Genomic DNA, 22,037 nt, shown 5'->3' with positions numbered 1-22,037 from the left:
TCGTATTGATTGTTGATATTAGCTTAGTGAACGCAACATGGGAGATGAGTGAAAAGAACTTAATTTTAGGTAATTTTTCGGTTCCGTGTATACAGGCCTTAAGTTACCCAAATTTTGGGTAATATTGAAATAGTGTGTTCAGTGGTATCACTCACACAACATAACCATTGCTTCACCTCGGTTAAAGTCATTGGTCATCAACAGCCTGCATGCTGGAACTGTTACTGTTGTTTGTTTATGTTTTCCATGTTTTCAATTTGTCGCAACGCTCCCGCCGCGCAAAACGCAGTTGTTTTTGGCTGTGAAATCAATTTAAAATAAATTCCATTTTAAGTGATTGCTGTTGTTCAAAACGGCCTCAAGATTGAACCTTTCAAGATGGTGTCCACTCGGGGACATAAGTATAAATTTTCGGACGGCGAAAAAGTGCTCTGCTATGAGCCGGATCCCACCAAGGCAAAGGTGTTGTACGATTCGAAGGTAATCAATTGCCAGGTGCTTAAATTCGCGGATTTGCATTTAATTGAGAATCTTAATCGTTTTTATTACCCATCAAGGTGCTGGATGTATCGGAGGGTAAAGATAAACGAGGACGCAAAGTGATTGAGTATTTGATACACTTCCAAGGCTGGAACTCGTCGTGGGACCGGAAGGTAGGCGAGGATTTTATTCTTAAAGACACCGAGGAGAATCGGCAACTGCAGAAGGATTTGGCCGAGAAATCCCAGTTGCATCAGTAAGTTGTTGGGTTTGGTTTTTGATCTGCAGGAATTACCAACTTTCGTTATTCTTTAAGGGGAACATACCTGTATAGAAAGGAACGCAAAAAACAAAGAGACAAGACTTTAACGGCACGAATTGAGAGTCTCACACAGACTGGACCACAGAAACCACCTGCTCAACCTTTGTCTGAAGAAGGAAGTTCTTGCAGTAATGGTTTTGGACGTGAAGAAACTGATTTTTGTATAGATCGTAAGTAGACTCGGAACGTTTGCTACTACGCTGGTGAAGTAATATGTAAATTGTGTTTAATCTTTTGCAGCTGCCCTAGACGGTGAATCGGAATACTACAGTAGCTCAGTTGAAAGTACACACGAGGAGGAGAAGGTCTACGTTCAAGTGGGTGACAAACTCAAGCGTATCTTGGAGTACGACTTTCACATGATATCAGAAGGCAATCTGGTAGAGATTCCAGCCCAGTTTCCGGTGGTAACTATCCTCGAAAACTTTGTCCGTCATTATTCCATTCGACAACTGTTCGGGCAAGAACAGGCAAAACTACGACGACGAAATAGTTCCTTCATGAAAGGCGATCAGAAAACGAAAGACTATGAAACGATTCGTACGAATATCGAACTGTGTAAGGAAGTGGCCGATGGTCTGCGGTTGTATTTCGATTTCACCTTGAAGGATTACTTATTGTACCCTCTAGAAAAGCAGCAAGCTGAGTTGGTTCTGTCGGAGGAATATCTCATAAATTTTACCTATATTGCATCGCCATCACTGTCCCTTGACTTACTAACGGTTCGTCTGGAATCTCCAGCCACTGATTCTGGAACCGATCATGCCGATCCAACACTTTCCGGTAGTTCGCTAGCAGCTCAAGAGGAGAAGAGACGCCGTCGGTTGCGTTCGCATAAAAATGAAGAGAATGAATTCATTCTGGATATGGGATTTATCAAATCGGAAACCCTTTCACCAGGAAACCCGCAAACGTTGGCGTTTTCATTGCTCAAGGGCGCATTTCCATCAAATGTCACCATATCGTATCAGTCAAAGGAAATTATGGATGATGCATTCGGATGGAAGATTCTTCCTTCGGATGCCCCCGCTGAGCCATCGATGATCTATGGAGCTACACATCTAGCACGATTGATCGTCAAATTGCCAGATTTCCTATCCGCTACGACAATGGCCGATGAAAAGTTGAAACTGTTGCTTAAATTTTTGGATTGCTTCTCCGATTACATCGAGGAGCATGAGGAATGGTTCGGAGGACATGTGTATAGTGATAAAAAGACAACGCTGATGGATATGAAGCTAGACGATGGTGTCGGCTTGTCGTCTATGGTCGGTAGCGAGATGGGCTGTATTCAGATTAAGGAGGAAGATTTGGAATTGCAGGACGATGGAATGATGGCCGGTCCGTTGCTGTCGGATGTGAAAGTCGAAGTGACCTCGCTGATTCCGTAATAAATTGCGTGTAGACTGAGCAGATAGGATTTTTTTTTTGGAAAGAAAAGTCCTTGAAATCGTTGGGTGGAAAATATGAGAAAGTATGAGTGTACAAGGATAGTTCAAGTGCAGTGACGAGAGGCGCACGGAAAACACAAACGAAATTAAAATGAAAACGTTTCACCGTGATTTGGAAATACATTGCAACCGGCATCATTCATCTCTATAGAAGCAGGACAAGGATTGCAAGGTAAGGAGATATAATATATATTATATTTCATTAATTTTATAATAATTCGTAAAGTTCACTGAATTTGTCTTCCTGGAAGTTTACTGAACATGGAGTCTCTTGTTTGTACCCTTGAAGTCCTGTAGGTTTTTCTAAAAAGAGTTTCGAACCTATCGTTGTTGTGTTTTCAATAACATCAAACTCGACTTCTCATGTTAATAAATCAGAACTCTTTATTTATCACTTCAAAGAACAAAAACCTTTCTTCTCGCGCCAAGCGCAGTGACAGCTAACGGCGTATAACAATGCACACCAGGGTTGTCACTATGGGGTGGTAGCATCTCCCCTTTAATTCCAGCCGATGATCTAGTCTTTCAAGTGTTTCGGAAGCCGACGCTCTCTGGCTGGTCTGGGAGACTCCGATGTTGATGGCTCAACTGTTAGTGGATTGGAGTTCACTGAACCAGTCTCGAAGAATACGTCTGCACGGGTTCGAAGTCATCCACCACGATGTCCAATTGCGTTGGATGTTGATACCGGCTTGAGTATATTATCGCATTTAGGTCGAAGGTGGTTCACGTGTGACCGAATAAGCTTCCTCCGACCTGACTGATAATCGAACAGAACGTTGAAATTGACTCAAGGACAGTGTCGGAAACCCATTTCCATTTGTTCGTATTCTGGTACAGCTTCGCGTAGACTGTGGAACCCGATGTAAACTTTGGACTCTTCATCGAACTTACTGTTGAACGCTGATGGCCGTACAAGATCCAATGTTGCATTTTCTCCAAGAGCTGTGTACTGACTACAACCACTGACAAACCGACATGAATGCTCAATGATATCATCCAAACCATTGGTGGAGTAGTTCTATGATTTAGGTTATCATTCGTTTATGGTATTTTTTTTATAAGGGTGGCCATTTGACTGAGGGTGATATGGTGCTATACGAATGTGGATGATTCCAAGCTACTGACACATCTTCATGAATTCAGCACTATAGAACTGCGTTCCGTTGTCTGTGACAATGGTCTCCGGAAAGCGAATCTGGCAAAAGTTTCCTGAAGAAATTTGATCGCTTTCGTCCTTTCCATGCCTTGGTGACCACGATGAAGCTGCTTTAGAATGCGTTGCTTGTAACATTCTGGTAGCACTACACGGTCGTTTATCATGATGCATCCATTGACTCGCGTCGAGTATGGAAGGTTTTCAGGTTTCGGTCTGCGATACTACTGCTGTTCGGCCAACATCCGTCAATGTAGTGTATGACTTGTTGCAGTAGGCCGTCCTTCTTTGTTGCTGTCCAGACCTAAGAGAAAGAGAAGACAACTGGCTTCTTTTGTCTGTGATGTGTTCTTCTTCTCTCGCGGAAACGATTGTGCAAAAACTATTTCTTTATGGGCGACGCAGTCGACTGTCGAAATACAAGAAAATAGATTCCCTGTTGTAGAAATTCTCGCGTTTCTATACTTTCGCCCGACCAATCAGGCGCTGGATCGCGATTGACAGAAAATTGGTTCATAAAAGTTCCCCTATTGTCTCCTCTTACTTTTAAGTCCTGACCATCTTGAAGTTCACTGGCAGCGATAAGTATTGTTTGTTTATTGTTTGTTTATTGTTGTTTTACATCAACAGGCTGGAAGAAGCCCCAATGATTTTAACCTTATCAACTATGGTAAAAAAAAATACATTCAAGCATGGTCATAACATAAAAAACATTAAAAAACGTATATCTTATAGTCAATATCTTAACTCCTGTCGGCGAAAAACAGAAGAAAACTTTCGACGAAGCGCATCACGGGAGAGATGAAAGTCGAAAACAGATGCAACTCTGTTGAATGTTCTCTGCAGTCCGCAAATCGCACCGTACGCTCCATAATTTGTGCGACGTAGAGGCAGTCTTAGCATAAGGTTATTACGAAGCGGTCGGGGTTGAACATTCAGGTCAATTTGCCTCAGGATAGCCTCACAATCTGTCCTTCCTTGTAGGATATCGGCCACGGTTAGGGCTCTGTTTGTGTCTCTTCTAGTCCGGAGAAGTTCTAGGTCGATAAGTGACAACGGCTTTCGTAACTTGGTAATCGAAACGGATCGTTCCAAGGCAATCTACGCAACGCAAAACGAAGAAAGTGACGTTGAACAGATTCAATTCTCTCGGCACCGTTGTTGTAGTTTGGGTTCCAAACCGCTGAACAATACTCAAGCGTCGATCGAACAAGCGAACAATAGAGAGATTCTAGACAGTAGATATCAGTGAAGTTTTTAGCTATCCTAAAAATGAACCCTAAAGTTCATGACGCCTTATCAACAACATATGCAATGTGTTGCTTGAATGAAAGCTGCGAATCCAAGATCACACCCAAGTCTTTCACCTGATTCACGCGTTCGATTGTCGAGCCAAGCAGGTCATAGCTAAATATTATCGGTTGTTGTTTTCGTGAGAACGTAATAGCGGAGCATTTGGCTACCACTACCATTCTGTTTAACCTGCACCAACTAGCGAATACATTCAGTTGACGTTGAAGAAAGTGACAGTCAGCAATGGAGCAGATTCGTAGGAAGATTTTGAGGTCATCTGCATATGATAACCGAGGAGCTTCGATGACCAGATGCACGTCGTTGAAGTACAGTATAAAAATTAACGGTCCCATGTGGCTTCCCTGAGGTATACCTGATGTGGCGAAGAAGCTAGCTGATCTGCAATCTCCTATGGCAACTTTTAGTTGCCGACCGGTAAGATATGATCGAAACCAACTCAGAAGATTACCGCATACACCGAGCCTGCCGAGTTTAGCAATCGCAATAACATGGTTCAACTTGTCGAATGCTGCGGATAGGTCTGAATAAATAACGTCCGTTTGAACCCGATCCGACATGCTTTCGGTTATATACGATGTGAGACACAGCAGATTGGTAGTTGTAGAGCGGCCGACAGTAAACCCATGTTGATCAGCACTCAAATACTGCTTGCAATGGGACAGAAACGGTTCCATAATCACTAGCTCGAATAGCTTCGAAACGGCACTTAACGATGTAATTCCTCGATAGTTATCCACAGCTCGTTTCCTTCCCTTTTTGTGGACGGGAAACATGTGCGCAAATTTCCAGCAAGATGGAAATATGCCACCTGAGAGAGACATTCGGAACAGGCGAAGATGGAACTCCATCAGGTCCAGGATTGAAGGATGACTTGAGCAGAGTCGCGGCCTTAGAAATCATTTCTGCATTAACATCAATTGCACCCAGCGTTTGATCGTTTACTGGAACGTTCCTGGCAGCCAGGTTAATATGGTCGTCAGTTAGTGTCTCATTAGTGAATACACTGGAAAACTTTTCGGAAAAGAGGTGGCATATATCCTGAACAGTGGCAGCAACTTCTCCGTTGAATTCCATAGACGATGCGAGGCCGGATTCCCTGCGTTGCTCGTTCACGTAGTTCCAAAAGGATTTCGGGTGTAGCTTAAGTTTGCGCTGGATGCCTCGTTGAAAACTTGGAAAGCATTCACGACTGACTCGCTGGTACATGTGATTCAGCCTCACATAATGTAGTTTCAGAGGAAGCGTGCGATACTTCGTAAATCTTCTCAATGCTGCTCTCTTGATTGACTTAAACCTACGTAGCTCTCTCGTCTGCCAGGGAGGGTGAGACACTTTGTGGTGAGTTCTTTTCGGGACGTGTCTGTCAATGACATATGCCAAGACATGTGAAAAGGTTTGCGCTGCAGCCTCAACGTCATCTGGATCAAGGATGTTCTCCCATACCATGCTAGACAATACATCTATGATGCTACGGTGGTCAGCTTTACGGAAGTCATAAGAAACCGTAGCAGTATAGTCGCCGAAATCACGCACGAGTTTGTCCTCAACAGTGACAATTAGAGGAGGGTGATGTGGAACTAGCTTAGTTAGTGCACAAGGAGCCGAGGAAATTGATGGAGCCCTGTCCTGTGTGCTCACGAGGCAGAGGTCCAAACTACGACCATTTTCATTAACTACATGGTTAATTTGAGAAAGCGTCGCTGCGCTGTAGTTGTCGAGAAGGCTAATAGCTCCTGCGTGAAATGTAGAGCTATCAGGATCTGGATACAGGAATCCGCTATGAGATGGACTCCACGAAACGCCTGGCAGATTGAAGTCACCAAAAATGAATATCTCATCAACTGGAGTGGAACTTTCGACAACTGTGAAAACTGACCGACAGTGAGTATCGATGAGTTCATTGTCGCGGACTCGATCAGGTGGAATGTACAGAGCGAATAGAAATAGTGTGCGATCACCCAGATTGATGGCTGTCCAAACCTGCTCCACATTGTTCCATGAATCGTTCTCGATGGCCTTTGCCTTCAACCCGCTACGGACAGCTACAAGGACACCTCCACCAGTAGATTTACGGCTGTTGTTAGGATTCCGATCGCAACGAAAGACCTCGTAGTCAGGACCGAAGACTTGACTGGAAAGCGTTCGATAATCGAGCCACGTTTCGCACAGGACAATAATATCGTAGCAACGATCCGATACAGCTAGGCGGTACTCTTCAACATCAGAATTCATTCCACCGGCGTTTTGGTAGAAGATCACGACGTCCTGCTTGCGGCAAGGAATCGAATGACTGCTCTCCCTGGAAATCACAGATACATCAGGCAATAACTGACCATCATCAAGTCTCATTGGATACTCGCCATAGTGAGTGGGTTGGAAGACCCCCTCTCCGCATCCGACAGCAGGTCCGGAACGACTATGATGAACGAAGGCTGCTGATGGCAGGACTGAGACGGAGGGATTGGGGGCTTCCATGGGGCTTTCTACGGCGCGTTCCGGGTTTCCAGGATTAGGAGTTACAGAGGCATCATCACAATGACTAACATAGTTAGAATTGCTGAAAATTTGATCGGCATCAGGTTGTGAATAGTTAATATATTGATTGTACTTGCTTGTAGAGGCAAGGTGGAAGACTCCTGATTCATATCCATATCCATACAGCGATGTAAGACACTCCTCCAGGCTCGCGTTGATTTCTTCTTCCAGACTGACGGTGACAATGGACCCCTTCACTATTTATGTTTACTTGTTCTACGTCCCCGAAGTTGCTATAAATGTTATAATTTATCATCCCGCGAAACATACTTTTGCCTATAATTCTCCGAAAACACCAGCAATTTTTGTAATTTTTTGGGGGAAAGTGTGGCTCTAAACGACGTTCCGGATAAGTTTTATTATGAATTTTATTTTGCAAGGGCGTCGAAAACCCCAAAACGAACTTCTGCCGCACCTTACTCTAGTTTCTCTTACTGACTGCAGATCAAATTGCATTTCTCGGCCTGACCCTTCATGGATTTCGGATACATCGGAAGCCACTCATTCACTGATCATTCATTGTCATAAAAAAAGTTTATTTCAATCATTAAAATTTACACAATCTCATGAAATATTGTTTGTTTTCTACGTGTCCCAGTAACAGTTGGTTTTTCTTGTTCTTTCATTCATTCGATCGATTCGCATCGCTGACTTCTTCTAGGGCTATAACAAAAGTGTTTTTTTTTTAATAATATTTATATTAATGTCATATTCAATGGCTAATGTACGCGTGTCGTCTTGGATGTAATGCTGGTAGTTATTGTTGTTATGTCATAAGTCCTGTCCTTCGTTCGTCCGCGTGTGACTCTAACTGATTAACTTCTGTTGTTGTTGATGTTCCTGTTAGTAAGATTAGTATTTCTGATCTAACTACCTACTATTCGCTTGCCGGTTTAAATTTAGCGCCTAAATATGGTTCGAATTTCGATACATGCTTTCGCTTTTCACTAATTTATATATGTACCGAAAAGTTATGTCGAAATGTTTGATTGCTACCCATCGTTTTTTGTTTGTTTTGTTACTTAAATTTTGTTTTCCGAAACCCAGATACATGTCTAGAAAAATATCCACAAAAATCGTTAGTTGGAAGGAATGGAGTTAATCTATTCTAGGGTTGTTGTATCAATAACTTGAGGGGGACGATACGCGCTTTGTTTGTCTGGGTTTTTTTGCTTGTTTCAATAGAAAATTACTTAGCCACTATTCAACTCTATCTAGAGGGCGTTTTCTAGTTGTGTGAAGATTTAGAACTCAACTGTTCCTAACAGCTCTGTATCAAACGTTATACGTTTTGTCTTCTATTTATTTTCTTACACACAGTTGGTAGTACTGTTGTACAATGCAATATATAGCTCGATCGCTTGCTTTTCGTTTCATTCAATAATTTAATATAGTCATTATACCGAGCGTAAGTCTTTTATGCGATGCGCTTTACGTCTTTTTCTTTGTGTGGGGGAAATGGAAAGCCGAATTTTCACTGGACAATCGTTTCGTTTTGAATAAAGCTTAACAATAGAGAGAGAAAAAGAGAGAGGATGTGTAATGCTGTAAAGAACAAGTGATTGCACCGCATAATTTTCGGAATTTCCTTAGCCATTTCCACGAGCTCGTTGTTGCCTACTAATACTTGCGCGTTGCTTCTTCGCTTCACTTCGAACCCAGCGTTCCCGTGAGAGCAAAAGCCTTTGTAAATAAATACTTTGAGTTTCTAACGATCAATATGTTTATAATAATTATTGTAGCGTATTCTCGCGGTATTAGGTCAAATTTTGTTCTTCTTTTTTTTACGAAAGCTAAACTTCTTTATGCGTTATAGTTTATTCGATTAATCAGCAGACTCGTAACGTTTAAATATAATTTAAATATCATTCAAAGATTAATATTGCGCATTTCATTTTTTTGTTCAACTGCCATTCTTTAGTTGCTCTTTGTAAACCATTCGAAAAATAGAAATGTTGCGCATGTTTTGTTTTGTGCAAAAACAATAAATATTTAAATGTGCTATGACGGCTGGATTTGAAAAAACTTTCGCATGATCATTATGAAGCCAAAAACGGTGTATTAAAACTTAGATGGACGGAGATTTCTGTTTAGCAATTTTATAGTTAATAAAAAAGCGATTCCGAAGGGTAATGCTAACCGACGAAGGTGCTACAGTACAGTTCAAAGCATTCCGGGAGGTCGAATTTGAATGTGTGTAAGGGACAAACATTTCTGTGCTGTCAAATGAAAATTGAGCGCTGACATTCGTTTCCGCCAAATGCACTTGGAACGCACTGTGAGCCTACGCTTTACTTCCTTTCACCTTGGTGGCACTGGAGGTGGTTGGACGCATGAATCCACCCGTACGTGGCGTACTGCTCGTCCCACTTCGGGCGGTGCCCACTCTTGTCGTACTGCCGCTGGACACGGACCCTCCCGAGTTGGCAATACTGGTATTACTGGGTGTCTTGGATTGCAACCTGCTACGGACTGTATTTTGATTTTGGTTTTCTTTAAAGCTAGTACTCGGTCCCAGCGAGGATTTCAGTGGAGGTTTCCTGGCAGCTATGCCTGTCGTTCCACTTTGCCCTATACTGGACCCACTGGAGCTACTTCGGCTGGCGGGTGTTCCCGACAGAGGTGTTCTCACGCTGCCAGCACTTAGAGGCCTCTTAGTAGGTGAACTATGCGCTGACAGGGTCGTAGATACTGGGCCTGATCCGGCAAGCCCACTGGAAGTAGTAAGAGGCGATGACTTTGGACGTAATGGCACCTTTTTGACTGTGTTTGTCGAGACTGCACTGCTGAGCGATGAACGCGACGAACGAAGGCTGGTTCGCGAATTGCTTCTTTCTACATCTAACTGCTGCTGGTGTTTGACCGTGTTTATGCTAAGCAGTGGCAATTCGGGCCTTCGCATCGAATTCGTTCGGCGTGGTAACAGATTCTTGTTGACTAGAGACGGAGGGGTTCCTCTTAGGGACTTGCTGCGCTCCAAAGCGGATTGAGGCTTAGTTATCAGCAAACTTGGAAGGCTCGGAGGAGTCCTAATAGGTATTTTCCTTGGACTCCTATCCGCTCCACTTCCCGAAGGCTTCACAATTTTTTTGTTCTTCGAATCTGAACCATAATCGTTGCAAGACGAAGTACTGTCCTTCCCGTGAGATGGTGTATCGGAAACTAAGCTTTGCGTCTCTTCGAAGCCTTCATCGTTCAACTCATGGGTGATCACCTTAACACTACTAGGCGCCTCGCGAACTATCTCCTTTGGAGGACTCCAGCTCCTTTCGGGCGAAGGCGACTTCAGACTCCTGATAGCCTGCCGGACATCTTCCTGACTGATCCTACTCATATTGCGACCTGCTTTCAGCGTCCTCGGCTCGGAAGTCTTTCCTTTATCCTCCACCGCACTGGGGCTGTTCAATTTATCCTGCCAACGTTTCAGTCGGAGTTCCTTTTGCTTCTCGTTAGATTCAATTTCCGCCACGGCTGCCACCACAGGACGGGCAGTTTCCACCACCAGTGGATTGTCCGGAAGAGACTCCGGCGAGGTAGTTTCATTGCCACTACTCAGATCTACTGGCCGTTTAAATCGGCGCGTTCGACGAGCCGACGAGAATCGGTCAAACTGCCCATCGCCTAGTACCTCCGGTTCGGTCAAACCGCCAAGCGCTTTCTTCGCTTCCGATTCGTTGGTTTGGTCGGTTGGACCGTGCTGTTTTCGGCAGGAATTGTTACCACTGATATTCTGGTGCTCGCGATTGAAGCTCTTCCGGATGGATGGTGGCGTTTCGATGTTGTCGGAATCGATTTCGATCTTATTGTTCGTCTGTTCGTCGTAGATGTGGTGCGTGCGACGGGTTCTTCGTGGTGGTGGTGCTACGGAGTGAGCGCTTTCCGGTAACTGGTTATCACTGGTGCTGGTGCAGGATGAATTGATGGATGAAATCGTGGACGGAGTTTTGTCGTTCGGTCGGATGTATATCGATTGCTTTTCCGCTGCCGGGCTGGGTTTAGTTTTCGCATAGTCGCTGCCGTTCGTTTGCCGAATGTAGATAGATTGCTTGTTCTCTTCGCTTGCTGCACTCGTGGATGCCTTTGGTGAGGTGACTGTGCTTTCGGATTGGGGGGAGTTGTCGGAACCTCGTCGAATGTAGATCTGCAGTCGGTCGGACGGTGGTCGCTCACCCAGCGATTGGATCACAGATTTACGTTTGTCCTCTTCGAGTATCGATTGAAGGTTCGAACTTGGAGCGGTACTCTCTCTCGATCGTTGTCTTCGATAGCGTCGGGCATCCTGATCTTCTTGACTATTCAAACTAGATTTTCGCAATGCCGACTTGTCCTGAATGGACGGAACTGCGCCTGAAAGACCAAGAAAATAAAACAATACACGTATTTCTTCAAGAACCCATTTTACTGGATCATACCTGCAATAGCTTCCATAGTTCCCATGACGTCAGTCTTCTCAAGTGCACTGGATGGCTTCCAGTCGGAGTAGACGCGTTTATAGCTCGATGGCATCTGGTCGACCGTTACCTCCGGTGGAGATATCGTTGTTGGAGGCTTCTCCTCCGGCAGAGGATCCAACTTACTACCGCGATCACTCTCGTTGTCAGTCTCATACGATCGCCGATTAACTGCGAGCAGCTTCCGCTTCTTCTTGAAGTCCTCGTTCTGCTTTTCGTCTGCTTCATTCGCTTGCAGCCACGACTCGATCTTCTGTCGCCATTCCCTGGAAATTCTTTTGTGGTAAGCATTCCGAAAACAAAAGCATTAGCATGGAGCCTAATTCCCATTTTGAAGTAGAGACCACTCCCTTGGAGAGTTGTTAGTTTCGAAGTGTTTCACCCGAAATGTTGGTTTTGTTAGTCACTAACTTCAAAAGAGACAGAAGCTGCCATAGTTATGATTACAGGCAGACAAAAGAACACACACACACACATACAAAATCAAATCTGAAAGTATACCTCGGTTTGGTTTCTTCCACTGGCAGTGGCTTGCTTTCGGCCAATGGCGACGGTGAGCTCGGACGTTCCCGATCATTACCGAAGTCTACATTGAGCAGATCAGGGCGTTTCTTGCTGCCACTGCCGGACCGTGCCCGACGAGCCCAGGACCGATCCAGACTTCCTCCGTACGATACGGATTTCCTTTCGCGGCTGCCACTTTCATGGCCAGACGAACGGAGGAAGTCCATGAGATTACCTTCATCCTCTTCGGAGAGTACGCGACTACGCCGCCTACGGAGACTACCGTTTGGGGTGATGTCCGGCGATGCACAGTCCTCTCTCAGCAATACTGGATCCCCATTGCTCGTGAACGATCCTATCCGCCTTCGAGACATCGCTGGACTGTACCGCATGTCGTACTGTAATGGATCTAGCAGTAAACTGTTCTCGGAATCGGACACTGGAGTTCCCGGTTGATTAGCTGCAAGATAAATTAACTGATAAAACAACACATTCTTCGTATGTCTGAAATTCCTTTGGGACATACATTGTCGTCGTTTGATTGCCAACTGCTCTTCCCGTTGTTTTCGTCGGACTAGAGCTTGTTCTTCCTGCACACGACGCTTTTCGTTGTCTTTGACGGCCTGGTTGAACTTTTCGCAGAAGTTGTGGAATGTCTTGAAGCACTCTTCCATCTTGAAGGTTCCGATGTCCTCGCAGAAGTAATCGGCCAACTGAAGACGCATGGCTTCCAGCTCTTTCAGTCCTCGCTGTAGCATTATGATATCTCGTTCCGCTAGCTGTTGAGAAATAATCAATTTCAAATCCCATTCGCATATTGAGTAGCAACTTACCGTTATAAATTCTTCCATCTGGTACTTGATATCCTGTTCGGTCTTTGGCAGTTCGATCTGTCGTTTGATCTTTTTGATTCGGTTGTCGATGGCGTTTGTTTCGTTACTAATTTGCTCCACAGTCGTTCTGAAATTGGAGAAATAAAACTTATTCAGGCCCGAAAATCGCATTGCATTAATCCACCATACTTGGTAGCATTCTCCAGCGTCAACATCTGCCCAGGGAATACGAGCAGTTCGGGATTCTTCTTCTCCGCTTGCAGCGCCACGAAGTGTATCAGGTTCATGCCCGGTTTGTTCGCCCGGATGTCCGTCAGCTTCTGCAGCGAAGACAGTTTGACTCCGGCGGCGTTTCCAGCGTATCCACCCGAGTTGAGAAAGTTACCCGCCACCACAACCATATAGAGCACCTCCTGGAGGGCTTTGTTGTTCATCAGATCTGCGAAATGGGCAAAAACGTGAAATTTATTCATAACTTTCCCATGTACTTTTTACGATCATCAATTTCATTAATCTTGTTTTATCCATATAAACACATTATTCACATCATTAATAGTCGTTACTCTTCCTTAAATCTTAGGGCAAGAATATTGGCTAAACTTGTGTGAATTTGAGAAGTTTAGTCAAGCCTCAAGAGAATTTTTTCTCCAGAAAACTCTTGAAATTCGTTTTACAAGTATCTTCGAATTTCTAATAATGCTCAATTGCATTTCTCTTCATAAATCGCTTTGGTTGGAGCTTAGAAACCAATTGGTATAGAATTACATTTAAATTTTCCTCAGAATTGCATTAGAATTCTATTCAAAATTATCGTGGAATTCTCTTATAAATTCGCTTGAATCTTTCCGCGGAATTATCTTGAAGCTCTCTTAAAATACCCCTTAAAATTACTTTGAAACTATCCTCAGACTTCGATCGCCTTTCTTTTGAATTTCTTTAGAATTATCTTGTGTATTATTTAACATTATCTTCAGAATAAACTCTCATTTATTATCAGAAGTTCTCCTCATAAACCTCATAGTATTCTCTACAGAACTCTGAACTACATTGGAATGTTCCTTGAAGTTCCTCAAATAATTTCCATATATATCCAGTCAAAACTGTTTTGAAATTTTCTCCAGAATGCTGATTAGAATTATCTTAGGAATCAAAATTGTCAGAATCCATATAACTCCTTTAAGTCACAGAGCGTTGAAAAGTTTCCAAGATGCAGAATTATTTTTGACTTAAGATTACGTCTTTCGGCAACATATTGGGGTTGCACTTATTTGTACTTATTTACTTTTATTTGTAAACTAGTGTAATCATCGACCTTTAGCGCTCTCTGTTCTCGCCAGCGTCGTTTTCGAAGAAACTTTCTGGGGATGCAGGGCCACTTGGTGGACCTCGTGTGGATTGACCCCAAATTTTACAATTCTGCTTGTTCACATACCCGTTCATCCAGAAATGAGCCTCGTCGCTGAAGAAGATTTTTCGGACAAAATCGGAGTCTGTTTTCAACTGCTACAAAACCCAATCAGCGAACACACGGCGCTGTCTATGTCAATTGGATCTTGTATGGGTGCAGACCCAAGTCTCGACGCAGAATCCGCCAAGTTGAAGCCTACAAGAGGCCCAGTTCTTGTGCGCGGCACGGAATTGACTGCCACGGGTTCCCCTGCACACTTTCGCGTACAGTGGCGATATTCTCGGCAGACCTTGCGTTCCGTTCACGTACTGGTGGTGGTTGAGCGTTCACCGAACCAGTTTCTTCGAACATTGCGAATAGTCATCTCGGTAGGACGATTATTGCGACCGTAATTTTACGGCGCAGCGCTCGAAACGTTGGTTGCAAACAGTGTTGGCAAAATCAGAAATCAATTGATATTTTTCCGCTCTAATGTGCTCGCAATATCACGCGTGATATTGGAACAAAATATCATGCATGATATTGATTTTACAAGCTCCTTTGATATTGCGAGACTATTCACAACGTGCAAAAATCAAGCTAAGAGTTGACTCGACACAAAAATGATTCCGTTGCACATCGTTTACTTAGAAAGAGAAAGTATAGTATGCTATCTCTTTTTACTCTTCACCGATGGCAGACACGAAGCGACTGCTGCCAGCCGTAATGGAAGTTTCAGTTGCATTCGGGTGTAAAGCAAAAATTCAGTGCCAACATTTCAAAGGGGCGTAATTGCTTTTGTAAACAATGGCTTTAGCTGTCGATTTCTCGCAACTGAAAGCTCACCTCTTCAAATTAACAATTCTAGATAGTAGAGGAAACATTCCCCTACTTGGTGGTGTAAATAACTTTCATGAGTGAGCTTTTATTCATGAGAAATCGAAGGCTAAAGCCATTGTTTACAAATGCAATTACGCCCCTTTGAAATGTTGGCACTGAATTATGAAACTCAATCTCACCACAGTTTGCTGCGATTTGCAGCTGGTGAGTTTTGTTAGCTTGATATTCCGACCTGCGATATCACACAGCAAAAAAATAATTTTGATATCACATCAAAGTGGATGCACTACAATCATGTCGAAAATTTCATGTAATTTTTATGACCACATAAATAAACAAATGCAGTAAAAGCAGCGTAATGTCAGTTCATGCATTGTATTAATGATAATTTTGTCCTTTTTAGCAAGTAATATTACACCATATTTTCGACATGATTGTAGTGCATCCACTTTGACGTGATATCAAAATTATTTTTTTGCTGTGCACAGCTTGCAAAATCAACCGCAGTTGTTTGCTTGTTGATTTTTGTCCACAAAAATCAAGCGTGATCTTGGGCGTTGGTGAGATTTGATTTTTTGATATTTTTCCAACACTGCTTGCAAAGAACACTTACTTTAATAAAACAATTTTATCATTTGCACTTACTGTTGGACGCTTTAACTCTCCATCGTAATTTGACACTTGTAGTTTCAACAATATGGCCGCAATGCACTGTCAGTGTTAGGAAATCCCTATTGGAAAACCCTTTAGTTAACAGAGGTCACCTTGAATTCCACGGCCCTTATTTCCGATGTCACTTCACGGTGAATCGCCAACTTATCACTCATGGTGAAGTGATTCCCATTTGATTTACACGGCAATCATTTCACAGTGAGTGACAAGTGGTTACTTCACTTCGTTTTCACCGTGAAGTGACCCTCGTTGTAAGGCCGCACGTTTTCTTATTAAAATTATTGAATTCGATAAAACTTGTCAAACATTACGTTTGTTTTAATCTCGAAACGTCGAACAAAAACCTATATTCAAACAATAAAATAAAGTTGAATAGATTGAACGTATCCACACATTACGCTATGTTAGCAATACCAAAAATTAATTGGACCACTGAAATTTATTTTGCACTCGTAAAAAAAAAGTTACTTTAGTGACCATTTGACCATAATGAAGAACAGTCCTGTATTGATGATCCAACAAAATTATTGTTGGAAATATTAACGTAAACCATGGCTCACTTAATAATAGAACAAACTCTTTTGCTTATTACAGCGCTCCTTAGTGGACGTTTTTGGAAGCTTTTGACGTATATTTGTTGACAATAACAATAACAGTGTATTTTAAAACGCTCTTGTTTTGGAGACAGTCACCGTGCAAGAGGAGCGTAGAAGAAAAAAATCGTGCACAGTAACCTGGAACATCCATCGTGATCCGCGTCCAAGCTGGCTAAAGTGTTGAATTTTCCTAGAAACACCGTATGGCGCGTGCTCAAAACGTACAGGGTATCCTTGACGACGAATCGGAAGCCTCAAAGTAAAGGCCTGAGTGGAACTGCCAACCGTTAGCTTCATGGAAAGGTCGTGAGGTCCATCAGAATCAACCCAGGTATGTCCGATCAGGATTTAAGTAGAAAGTATGATGCCGCCCGTAGTACAGTGCAGCGAATTCGGTACAGCGAAGGCTGACAGGCAGCCAGTAGGCAACCAAATCGATCACTCAAGCAGAATACCGTAGCTAGAACCCATGCTCGAAAGCTGGATGACAACCTGCTGACTAAGTCCGGTGGGTGCATAATTATGGATGATGAAATCTATGTAAAGTCCGACTTCAGACAGCTTCCAGGACCAAATTTTTACAAAGCGAAGGCTCGAGGAGGTGTCCCTAGAAGATTAAAATTTATTTTTGCGGATAAATTCACACGCAAATTAATCCGCAAAAATTATGATCTGGCAGAGAATTTGCAGCTGCGGCCAGAAAACAAAAGGTTTCGTCACTGAGAAAATGAACTCGTAAGTTTACAAAACCGAATGTCTCCAGAAGCAAATTCTGCCCTTCATTCAGTCACATTTTGGTCCGGTCCTTGCGAGTTGTCACTACAGCCTGGAAGTACAACAGTACAGTTTGTTCCGAAAAGCCTCAATCCACCCAAGTGTCCCTAGTATGAAAACTACTGGGTAATTATGAAGAAGAAACTGAAGGCAGCTCAGATGATAAATTGGTGGGATAAAATCGCCAAAACAATGGACGAGACCGTTGTGCGCCGTTTGATGGGTCGTATTAAGGGAAAAGCTCGAGAATTCCTTCGAAACCGTGACGAATAATTCGTTTCGCATTTGTTTCTTCAAATATGAGGAATAGTATGCACTTGAGTGAAAACCGTTTTCAAATCCGTTAATTCAAATCCGAAATAGACCCAAATGACGTTGTTCCATTACTAAGTGGGCCATGCTTTATAAATACTGTCGAAACGTGGGGTGCAATAAAGAGCAGGGGAAAATAAGGGGAAATATTGAAACCCGAAATAGAGCTTTTTAAGCAAGCACTATATTCAATATTTTGCAATATTTTCCCTCATGTTCTCCTTCTATTTGAACACAGCAGCAAATGGGACCTGTGCCTAGGCAACTCTTGTCAAGGTGGTTGTGAGTTGACTCGGAATATTCCATCGGATACAACAATGTTAAAGTGAGGAGCGACCCTGTATTGATGACCCCCCAAAAATATTGTTGAAAAATTTTTAATGGAAATATTGACGAAACTTCTGTCATGTGGGGTGCACTTGGACGAAATACTTCATTTGATACTCAGCAGTTCCGGACTTACCTTCTCCTGCGTATAGCATTGCACTGATATTTGGCTCCAGGTAAATCAGGTTCGCTTTGAATTCTTCCTTCAGCAGCATGCTTTCGATTCGTAACTTGTAGCTGAAATTAAAAAAAAGTCGTCAATTTATCTAAACATTCCCACAACGTAGAACAATTGAACTCATACTTAGGCACTTGTATCAGTTGCAGTAGAAACTTTTCGGCGTTCCCTAGTCTATTATTGTCACCGTCGAACAATTTAAGCATCTCCAGCTCGTCGACCTCGGGTAAAATCTTCAGAAGTCCCCGCAGCTTTTCGGAGCCGATGTCCTCGTGTTCGCCATTCCGTATCAGTTGGATGATGTCATCGTTGGAAGTGCGGAATTGCTTCAGGAAGATGTTGACGTTGAGGCTGCGTTTGCCATCGAGGAGAGTGATTTCGTTTTCTTTGCGTGATTTACGTTCCAGTGTATCGCATCCACTGTTTTCGCGGCCCAGTTTAGGCGAGCCCTGGGTTTGCTGCAGACAGAACAGGCCTTCCATTTCGTCCCAGTTCAGATCGGTCATGGGGCTGTCCTGGTGGGAATCGGCCACGATGGACCATATGTTAGGCTTTCCGATCACCTTCTGTGAAGGGATCTTGTTCCAGTTGATGGTTTTCATCTTGGATCGCGGAACTGGGGTTTCCTGCTGCGGTAGTGGTTTTATGACTTCGATCTGCGTTTCAGGAGTTTTTGGTCGTGTGAGTTCATTGGCTTTCACGGAGAGTAGATTGGGAGCGGGAGGAGCTGGTGGTGCGGGAGGTACTGGTGGACCACCTCGTGCACCTGGACCGCCTGCCATTGGTGGAGGAGGTGGTGGAGGTGCGCAGGGAGGTGGCGGAGGCGGAGGAGGTGCCAAGTTTGGTGGTGGTGGAGGTGGAGGTGGCGCCGGAGCTCCTGCGATGGACGGAGGGGTGGGAATGTGATTTGAGCTCGTGCTGTTTGGTCCCGGCGTTTGGGGGCCAACCGATTGCCTTCGGGTTGGACTAGTGATATCGCTCCGACAGTGGGGGCAAGCAAATTTTTGTATGCTGGGTGAACGCAATAAGCGTGCGGAGGCTTCCTGATTTTCTAGCAGGGTGGCGCGGTGCACTAGCGTTTCGGCGGTGTCCCAGATGATGTCGCTGATCGGTTCCTTCGGATCGATCTGTAGCAGGTGCTGCAGTATGTTGAGGAATGGTATCTCCTGCGGGGTGCCGGCGACCTGTGAGGGGAATACAATATCAAACAATGTATTACTGAACACGAAATTGGGCATTCCCAAAGCTAATTTGCAAAGTCATCAAATGAACTGCTTTAACACATGTCGGTATCGCAAGTTTAAAATTCTATTACGTACACACGCGGAGAATATCGATCAGAGAGAACAGCAGTAGCAGCAGCGGCAGCAGCAGCAGCAGCTCAGCTGACATCGCAAAATAAATGTCATAAAAATTCTGCCTGCATCGTCGTCACTGTTCTGTGTCTTCTCTCGGCAGTGATTTCTCGGTGCAAAATTTCGAAAACGAGCGGTGGTGGTGCACTCATTTATCATTCCAAACAGCACTTCGCACTTTGATTGTAATTCTCCATTGTAACACAAAGAAAAAAGCTTTTCATTAACCCCCTCCCCCTTCGGTTCGCAATTGTAGCACTAGGTAGTCCTACTGACTTTTAATGATTATTGTTTGCCACATTCGGTAAAAGATCAAAGACCGCCTGCTCCCATGGAAGGAGTAGTTTCCTTCCTATGCACTCACCTGTCGCAGTATCGCGTAGAAGACATCAAGATGCGAGTTTAAATTTATTCCGTCGGGCCCTTGCAGGCTCTGTGACTCGTCGCATTCTCGCTGCTCGTCAAACACGTCGATTTGTACTCCGATATCCGGCACGTTACTGGCGATGCGCCTGCAAATGTCGATTGAGAAGAGATGGAAAAAGGGTTATGGAAACGGTCCATCGTCATCGACGAATCGTCACGTGGTGAGAATATGAGGCGTTTCACTAATTGAGCTCGCGTTTCATCTATTGGTTTTTTTTGCTTTTTGAATGTGCTATTTTTTGGATGGCAGAGTGGATGGCAGCTAGTGTGTTAGAGTAATACGGTTATTTTACCACAAATCACGCAAACTTCGCTCTCAACTGATGGAAAACCGAACACCGAGAACGGAGAGCTTTTTCCTACACAGTTCCCTCAGCTCTTGTACGATATTCATAGTTTTCCACTCTCTTTCTCTTTCTCTTGATGGTTGTTTCTTTTTCTATTTTGGTATGTCGCTGCTCGCCGTTCGATTCTGCCTTCCGATGTTTTCTTTTTAGTTTGCCGATACCACCCCTTGACCCAGTGGTAGAGTGGTATTGAAAGGGGCGCAACTAAGGCTCAGCAAAGAAACATTGCCACCCCAAAATCGCACCGCCAAACGAGACGACGGATTTCACCAGCAAATGTGCCAAATGGGGGACGGAAAAGCTCTGCACAAAAGCCTGGAAGCTATATAGGTATGCAATCGAAATGTCACTCTTGAATAAAGATTGCAATAAATATTCATGGACTGTTGGATTAGCAAAGGCGTCGAACTATGAGGGCAAAATCCACCAGGAGAAGGCTTTAGCTGATGATAGGTATAGTCACACTCACACTCGGCACTCGACTTCATATATTGAACCACCAGCCAAGTGGTGACGGCGATGTTTGCAGAGAAGGATTACAATATTTTCCAACCATTCTCCCGCACTAATCCATCCGTATCTGGAAAGCCATCCAGCTAGAAACCGAGCACTTTTAATCCTAGAGCCCTCGAAACGAAGCTATTTCCGACTCACTTTTGTAACTCAAAAAAAGGAAAAGAAAAGCGAAAGTGGTATAGCCCCTATAATATATAGATTTTCCGATCCTGTCTGCTGGCTGACGGCTTGTCTACTGTGGTTTTATAGTTTCTTCCTTCATTTTCTCTGTGTGTTTGTGATTGGGGGAAAGCTCACTAAGGTTGGTGTACAATAAACTAGTTTGATTTTTTCCTTACGGATGGATTCATTGCGTTCTCAGTTCTCCGCGGGACGGTCGTAAAAACTATACTGAAACGGTGCACGATTTCGCCAATGTGTTTTCCCGTACCATACACTCGGAGATGGAGAGTTCCATAAAAGCAGCAGAGAGTGGCTCTACTCTCCGGTTTGGAAGCATCATAACTGTTTAATTGATATGTGGATAGCTTCTTGGGGGCAAACGATGGAAATCGAAAACATTCGGCGTTTGTTTCATATACTATCAAATGAAGACCATGTGTCTCCTTTGCGGCAATCGTTAATAGTTTGATGGAGACGCAATGTGCCTTTTTGTTCTTTATTTCTTATTCTTCAATTTTAAGTTAGTCTCACGAACTGAGTCGAACATCATGATATGTTTTGATTAAGAAGGATTTTTTTTTTAAATTAACTGAAATTCGAGTTTTTAAGGTCTTATAATTCTAAATTGAATATCCGTTGTAAACAATCGATGGTCACTATGCCGAACGCTATTGAGTTGAATTGGTCATTATGCCAAATTATGGTAACATGAACTAGAATTTAGAAATTGTTTAAGGAAACTTCAATAAATTGAGATGCAGCAATTTTTTTATTACGGATTTAGCAAAATCTTTTTGATCCTGCAGAGATTGTAAGTGTACTTTTTGAAGTACATGCCCCCTTACATTTCCATGACATTTATAAAAGACAGTTGACACCGTCTTCAATCCAAGGTTGCACAGACTGAACACTTAACACTACTCAGATAAAAATACTTTGTAAATTTCAATTACCAACTGGAGCAGGTTTTTAAATAAAAAAATTATACGAAATTTAGTTAATTAATGTTGAAATTTACACGTTCATGTAAATTTATATCGTTGTTCGTTGAAATTTAAATCAATTTCAATTTGAACTTTGACTGAGGGCAGAAAACACA

The 22,037-nt window shown here is 43.4% G+C and overlaps 2 protein-coding genes across 5 annotated transcripts in view; one reads left to right on the top strand and one right to left on the bottom strand.

The window, feature by feature from the left end:
- Positions 1-265: 265 nt before the first annotated feature.
- msl-3 (male-specific lethal 3) lies at positions 266-2,211 on the top strand. 2 transcript variants are annotated; one of them, XM_065236176.1, is made up of 4 exons: positions 266-480; positions 558-736; positions 797-972; positions 1,043-2,211. In XM_065236176.1, exons 1-4 carry the CDS (start codon positions 379-381, stop codon positions 2,191-2,193), a joined length of 1,608 nt encoding a protein of 535 aa, XP_065092248.1. In that variant the 5' UTR covers positions 266-378; the 3' UTR covers positions 2,194-2,211. The 2 variants fall into 2 exon arrangements, with proteins under 2 accessions (XP_065092248.1, XP_065092247.1); XM_065236175.1 differs by having other exon boundaries at positions 266-495.
- A 7,110-nt stretch (positions 2,212-9,321) lies between these two features.
- form3 (formin 3) overlaps positions 9,322-22,037 on the bottom strand; it is a 122,507-nt gene continuing 109,791 nt past the window's right edge. For 2 of the 3 annotated variants that reach the window (XM_065236143.1, XM_065236146.1), the window contains 9 exons: positions 19,852-19,999; positions 18,259-19,316; positions 18,091-18,191; positions 13,236-13,485; positions 13,047-13,173; positions 12,740-12,992; positions 12,211-12,673; positions 11,671-11,984; positions 9,322-11,605 (listed from right to left, as the gene is read on the bottom strand). In XM_065236143.1, the coding sequence (XP_065092215.1) occupies positions 9,543-11,605; positions 11,671-11,984; positions 12,211-12,673; positions 12,740-12,992; positions 13,047-13,173; positions 13,236-13,485; positions 18,091-18,191; positions 18,259-19,316; positions 19,852-19,999 (4,777 nt within the window). In that variant the 3' untranslated portion in view covers positions 9,322-9,542. The remainder of the gene's footprint in view (positions 11,606-11,670; positions 11,985-12,210; positions 12,674-12,739; positions 12,993-13,046; positions 13,174-13,235; positions 13,486-18,090; positions 18,192-18,258; positions 19,317-19,851; positions 20,000-22,037) is intronic. The other variant, XM_065236144.1, reaches the window with a different exon arrangement.

This window comes from Ochlerotatus camptorhynchus, unplaced genomic scaffold (genome assembly GCF_037179485.1).
Source record: "Ochlerotatus camptorhynchus isolate MF236.1 unplaced genomic scaffold, CSIRO-AGI_Acam_v1.1 ptg000530l, whole genome shotgun sequence".
In the NCBI taxonomy this organism is placed as follows: Eukaryota; Metazoa; Arthropoda; class Insecta; order Diptera; family Culicidae; genus Ochlerotatus; species Ochlerotatus camptorhynchus.
The sequence above is the reverse complement of the archived record's forward strand: the minus strand, read 5'-3'. Positions and strand labels throughout refer to the sequence as shown.

Bases quoted from the DNA above. Each gene is read 5' to 3' on its own strand.
- msl-3 (XM_065236175.1), top strand. From the start codon at position 379: ATGGTGTCCACTCGGGGACATAAGTATAAATTTTCGGACGGCGAAAAA. The intron at 496-557 runs GTGCTTAAATTC...TTACCCATCAAG, and splicing joins CGAAGGTAATCAATTGCCAG to GTGCTGGATGTATCGGAGGG. The intron at 973-1,042 runs GTAAGTAGACTC...AATCTTTTGCAG, and splicing joins AACTGATTTTTGTATAGATC to CTGCCCTAGACGGTGAATCG.